The 6,670-nt window shown below is 48.5% G+C and overlaps 1 protein-coding gene across 1 annotated transcript in view; it reads right to left on the bottom strand.

The window, feature by feature from the left end:
* Positions 1–3,339: 3,339 nt before the first annotated feature.
* Positions 3,340–6,670, bottom strand: part of MCCC2 (methylcrotonyl-CoA carboxylase subunit 2) — a 61,238-nt gene continuing 57,907 nt past the window's right edge. Inside the window, exon 17 of the mRNA XM_054178771.1 lies at positions 3,340–3,605. Coding sequence (XP_054034746.1) covers positions 3,488–3,605 — 118 coding nt within the window. The 3' untranslated portion in view covers positions 3,340–3,487. The remainder of the gene's footprint in view (positions 3,606–6,670) is intronic.

Genomic DNA, 6,670 nt, shown 5'->3' with positions numbered 1-6,670 from the left:
GGGAAGGGAAGGGAAGGGAAGGGAAGGGAAGGGAAGGGAAGGGAAGGGAAGGGAAGGGAAGAGAGGAGAGGAGGAGAGCAGAGAAGAGAGAAGAGAAGAGAAGAGAAGAGAAGAGAAGAGAAGAGAAGAGAAGAGAAGAGAAGAGAAGAGAAGAGAAGAGAAGAGAAGAGAAGAGAAGAGAAGAGAAGAGAAGAGAAGAGAAGAGAAGAGAAGAGAAGAGAAGAGAAGAGAAGAGAAGAGAAGAGAGAAAAGAAAAGGAAAAAGAAAAAAAGAAAAGGAGTAGAATAGGAAAAGGCAGTGCTCCTCATGCCTTTGGGAGTTTCAGCCTGGGGAGAGTGACCTCCATCATTCAGAGCAGCACGACAACAGGTGCCAGAGCTGATTACTCAGCTGCAGAAGGAGAAAATTAAGTGTGTTTCATTTTCTTACAAGCCATTAACAGCTACCACTCCAGCCTCTGAAGGCTTTGTTCCCCCTGGCTACACTTCACATAAAAATATTGATCAGAAAGGTGGCTCTGAAGGCCTTTCAGCAGCCCAGCATCCACAACTAATGCCACTGTACTTCCAGCATAAAGAAATCCTGGAGCTATGCCTAACAAGTTTACACACTGGTGTGGTGAGGTGAGAATCAGTGGCACAGAAGCACAGCTCTGTGCCTAACTGCCACTTACTGCATGTGCTCACAGAATGCCACCATGGTGGGGGGCTTGGACAGAACCTCTGAAGGTCATCCAGTCTGAGCCCCCTGCTCAAGCAGGGCACCCACAGCAGCTTGCCCAGGAGCACAATGGCCAGGGGGAATTGGAAGCTCTCCAGAGAAGGAGACTCCACAGCCTCTGTGGGCAGCCTGCTCCAGGCTCCAGCATCCCTACAACAAAAATGTTTTTCCTTCTGTTCAGATGGAACCTCCTGGGTTCCAGTTTGTGCCCACTGCCCCTTGTCCTGTTCCCGGGCACCACTGACAAGAGTCTGGCCCCAGCCTCTTGATCCCCACCTTTGGCTATTCATCAACACTGCTCAGATCCCCTCTCAAGATGCTTCTCTCCAGGCTCAACAGCCACAGGGCTCTCAGCCCTTCCTCCTCAGAGATGCTCCAGACCCCTCAGCAGCTTTGTAGTCCTCCCTTGGACTCTCTCCAGTGAGGAGAGAGCATTTCAAGCATTACTCTCTGCTAAATGTGTTTCATATGCTAAGGACACACATGTGAGCTTGCATGTGTGCAGACCTACAGAAGCCATCTTCCTAGCAGTGCAGGACACACCAAGTTTTGGGTGGATTTCAGTCCAATGAGAGAGGAAAAACTGCTCTTTCAGCACAGTGCAGACATGCACCCACAGCTGCTCCTGTGCTGGGCTGTCTTGTGTTCTACACTGAAATTCTGCATTCCCAAGACTTGTTTAATTTTCACTTCTGCACCTGCCTGAGACACAACTGGGAAGGCTGATAGCTAGCAGATCTTCCCTTCCACTCCTAAATCCATAGGGAACTCCTCTGGCCACAAGTCTAGGAAGGATGCAGCTAGCATGTTATCCAGGATGGTTAGCCCTCTCAGTCAGTTTTCTTCTTCCCACAGGGCAGCACAAGAGAGGATCTCCACCCATGTGCATTACCTGCTGGGGTTTGATTCTGAGTCAAGACTAGGTCTCACAACAGTGATCTGGGCACCTGGAGGGCAAAGCTAGGTGAAACCACCTCCCTAGCAGGGTATTTGCCTTCTTGTTGTTGGCAGAGCAGTCCTTTAGCTTCTGCTAGGTGCAGGGTGATCCAAGGAGAAGAGATGATACGGTACACAGTGAATTCCCCCAAATCATGGCACAGCACCAGACTATGACAAATGCATACAATTAACCACAGATCTCCAGCATCTCCCTAACCCTGAAGTCAAGTGTGATTCAGGCATGTGCTCTGGGTGAAACATTGATCCACGTGGGGAGGAAGCTCTGTCTTCATTAAACTGCCAGAAGGACCAGACAGGAAAATGCTGGAACACCTCTGCAAGCCAGCCCTCGTTATCAGAAGTGCTCTCAGCAACCTGCAGCTCCCACAGAGCTCCCGGAAAACAGGATGCGTGCCTCAGGTTCTCTTCTTGTTTTGACTGCAGAGGAACCACACAGAAGAGCAATGTGCTTTGGGTGGGGTGTTTTTCTTGGAGGAAAGGCAGAGAAAGGGCCCAAATGCCAACAATTGCATGAGATCTGCCATTTTCATGTTGTCTGGCTGCTCTCTGGCTGCTCTCACAGCACTTCACTCTGGCAAAAATCACTGACTAGCAAACGTGGGAGCTTTTTATAGCTGGCTTGCAAAAAATGGTTTGCATTTATAGGAGGCACAGAAAGAAGAATCAGAACAAGCAGAGGAACTGCTAAGCAACAAGTATGTGGCTATGTGGCATAGAATGGAATGGAATGGAATGGAATGGAATGGAATGGAATGGAATGGAATGGAATGGAATGGAATGGAATGGAATGGAATGGAATGGAATGGAATGGAATGGAATCCAGGTTGGAAGAGACCTTCAAGATCATCGTCTCCAACCTATCATCCAACACCACCTAATCAACTAAACCATGCAACCAAGCACCCTATCAAGTCTCCTCCTAAACACCTCCAGTGATGGTGACTCCACCACCTCCCCAGGCAGCACATTCCAATGGGCAATCACTCTCTTTGTGTAGAATTTCTTCCTAACCTCCAGCCTAAACCTCCCCTGGTACAGCCTGAGACTGTGTCCTCTTGTTCTGGTGCTGCATGCCTGGGAGAAGAGACCAACCTCTGCCTGTCTACAACCTCCCTTCAGGTAGTTGTAGAGGCAATAAAGTCACCCCTGAGTCTCCTCTTCTCCAGGCTAAGCAACCCCAGCTCCCTCAGCCTCTCCTCACAGGGCTGTGTTCCAAGCCCCTCACCAACTTCATTGCCCTTCTCTGGACACCTTCCAGCAAGTCAACCTCCTTCCTAAACTGAGGGGCCCAGAACTGGACACAGGACTCAAGGTGCAGCCTAACCAGTGCAGTGTACAGGGGCAGAATGACCTCCCTGCTCCTGCTGGCCACACTGTTCCTGATGCAGGCCAGGATGCCATTGGCCCTCCTGCCTGCCTGGGCACACTGAAGGCTCATGTTCAACCTACCACGGACCAGCACCCCCAGGTCCCTCTCTGCCTGGCCGCTCTCCAATATAGTTTGATACTTATCTAAGAGGCAGCATCCATTTATGTATTTATTTAGGTAAAAAATTTAGACATTCTGCTTATTCATGCAGTGCTGCACAAACCCTGCAAGGGACTGATCTCAAAGCACTAGCCATTTCCATTCAAAAATGGCCTTGTATGGATCTTTTATTTCTTGACTTACAGAAATCACAGAAGGCTTAAGGGTTGGAAGTGACCTCTAAAGATCCAACTGGATGATCTTCAGTGGTTTGGCTGCTTTGCTTCCAGCCCCAATCACAACACACAAAGGCAATTCTGGTGAGCATGTGTTTTAAGTTTACATCCTGAAAACCCCAAATTCTGTCTTCTTTGTTGGTGCATTTAATGCTGCGCTGAGGCTGAGGCCCAGAACCAGTCTTGTGTCAGCTGGATCAATAATTCCATCATCCCACAATCTGAAAAAACAATAACAGAAGAAAACAACAAAAAACAAAACCAAATTAGAATAGAATAGAATAGAATAGAATAGAATAGAATAGAATAGAATAGAATAGAATAGAATAGAATAAACCAGGTTGGAAGAGACCTTCAAGATCATCGTGTCCAACCCATCAACCAATCCAACACCACCCAAACAACTAGCCCACGGCACCAATTAAAATAAAACAATAATAATCAAAGGGAATTAACATACACATGAGGTAGGTTTCCAAGCTAGGCTTCCAAGCACATGAAATTGGGAACAGTTATACTACTTCTACAGGCTGGGGACAGAGTGGCTGGAGAGCAGCCAGGCAGAAAGGGACCTGGGGGTACTGATTGACAGCTGCCTAAACATAAGCCAGCAGTGTGCCCAGGTGGCCAACAAGGCCAAGGGCATCCTGGCCTGCATCAAGAATAGTGTGGCCAGCAGGAGCAGGGAAGTCATTCTGCCCCTGTACTCTGCACTGGTTAGGCCACACCTTGAGTCCTGTGTCAGTTCTGGGCCCCTCAGTTTAAGAATGACATTGAGACACTTGAACGTGTCCAGAGAAGGGCAGCAAGGCTGGGGAGAAGTCTAGAGCACAGCCCTGTGAGGAGAGGCTGAGGTAGCTGGGGTTGCTTAGCCTGCAGAAGAGGAGGCTCAGGGAAGACCTTACTGCTTTCTACAACTACCTGAAAGGGGGTTGGTCTCTTCTCCCAGGCAACCAGCACCAGAACAAGAGGACACAGTCTCAAGCTGCACCAGGGGAGGTTTAGGCTGGAGGTGAGGAGAAAGTTCTTTCCAGAGAGAGCTGTTAGCCATTGGAATGTGCTGCCCAGGGAGGTGGTGGAGTCACCATCCCTGGAGGTGTTCAAGAGGAGATTGGACGTGGCACTTGGAGCCATGGTTTAGTAGTCTGAGTGTCTTCCACCTTTGCTGTGTTTCATCCTTTGCTGTGAGATTGGTATTTATCAAATCAGAGAGAAACAAAGAGAGACTGACTGTGTATGCTTTTTCTTTTGCAACAAGTGCACAGATCTATCCCAGGGTGCACAAAGTGGGATTGCAATAAGGACACTTAATAAAAGATCACTGAATGGTTTGGGTTGGAAGGAATCTTATAAAGTCATCTAGTTCCTTCCATCCCCCTGCCATAAGCAGGGACAAATCCTACTAGGTCAGGTTGCCCAAGGCCCCATCCAGCCTGGCTTTGAATGCTTCCAGGCTCGGAGCCTTCACAACTTCTTTGGGCAACCTGTTCCAGTGCCTCACCACCCTTGTCACAAGGGTTCAGACTCAGTTCAGGAGCCTGTTCTCCAACTAGCAGAGAGAGAAACAAGAACAAATCCCACTCAAAAAGAACTTGCTACTATAAATGCATCTATATCATGGTGCAGCTCCTCAAGTAGAGGAGGCTGTTACCCTACATGGGGCACAAAAGCAAATATGAAGTACAGAAGGAAGAAAAGGGTTTGGGCAAGGGAAGACTCTGCTGCTAACTGGGCAAAACATCACTGTTCCTTTTTTGGGGACTGAAGGTAAAAGCTTGATTAAAGAAACTTTACACCACAGTAGCTGTGGCAACCACTGATCTGGCTGACAGGTCCCAGCCAGCCCAGAAAGAAGCCTGGGGTTACAAAAACCAACAACTACAAAAGAACTTCCAAGGGAGAAAAAAAACCCCTCCAAACCCACCCACACACACAAAGCCATAAACCCAAATCAGAAAGATAAGGAAACTGTAGCTCTACCTATTTTTTTTTCCCCCTCCTCATTTTAAGATCCTCAGTGAGTTATCTCTTTTCTAGTGGGCTAGCAAGCCATGCCCTGGAACGTTCTAACAGGCACACTTGTGTCTGCATGGAAGTTGTACTCACAGCAAGCTCTGCTGCAGAAGAAACACGAGAATTGTCACTATCCCATTCTGGATCAAGTGGGTGGTGTAAGCTTTTTGCAGTCTGGTTCCTGTGGATAACTCCTACCTGTAGCTTTAAGTTTTACATGGTAACTCAGTAAAATATTTTGGCATATTTCAACCATACCCCACTGGAAAGGGGCTCAGAGCTAAGTGATTTTTACCATACAGCAAAAATAATTAGAAGGGGTTGGTTTTAGTCAAAAAAAATAACCAAAGGACCTTGGTTGTACTGAGACTTACTTCAGAGTTGTCTGAATTCACTTCTTTTACCCCCAGACAGTGGTTATGCCAGTCCTCTACAGCTCACTTTTGGGCCCAGCTCTCTTTAATATCTTTATGATCTGACTGAGATGATCCAGGCCACCCTCATCAAGTTTGTAGATGACACCAAGCTGTGTGGAGTGTTGCTGTGCTTGAGGGTAGGGAGGCTTGACAGAGGGATCTGGGCAGGATGAATCAATGAGACAAGGCCAAATACTGAGTGCTGCACCTGGGTCACAACAATCCTTTGCAACACTCCAAGACTGGGGCAGAGTGGTTGGAAAGCTGCCCAGCAGAGAAAAAGACCTGGGATGCTGGTTACCAGCTGGCTGAGGGTAGCCAGCAGTGTGCCCAGGTGGCCAAGAAGGCCAACAGTATCCTGGCCTGGATCAGCAAGAGGGCAGTGACTGCCCTCCTGCATTCAGCACTGGTAAGGCAGTATCTCAAATCCTGAGTTCAGTTTTGGGCCACTCAATCCAAGAAGGACACTGGGGTGCTGAAGTGTGTCCAGAGAAGGGCAGTGGGTCTGTGCTCAAGTCTTGTGAGGAGCAGCTGAGGAAACTGGGGTTGTTCAGTGTGGAGAAAAGGAAGCTGAGGAGAGACCTCATTGCTCTCTACAACTCCCCAAAAGCAGTTTGAAGCCAGGGGGAATTGGTAGCAAGTGACAGGATGAGAGGAAATGGCCTGAAATTGCACCAGGGGAGGTTTAGGCTGGACATGAGGAACAGTTTCTTCCTGGAAAGGAGTATCAAGTCCTGGACCAGGGTGCCCAGAGGAGTGGTGGAGTCTCCCATCCTTGAGGGCTTTAAGAGCCATTTAGACATGGTACTGAGGGCCATGGATTAGTGGTGGCCTTGGCAGTGTTGGGTTAACAGCTG

Source organism: Dryobates pubescens, chromosome Z (assembly GCF_014839835.1).
Source record: "Dryobates pubescens isolate bDryPub1 chromosome Z, bDryPub1.pri, whole genome shotgun sequence".
In the NCBI taxonomy this organism is placed as follows: domain Eukaryota; kingdom Metazoa; phylum Chordata; class Aves; order Piciformes; family Picidae; genus Dryobates; species Dryobates pubescens.
The sequence above is the reverse complement of the archived record's forward strand: the minus strand, read 5'-3'. Positions and strand labels throughout refer to the sequence as shown.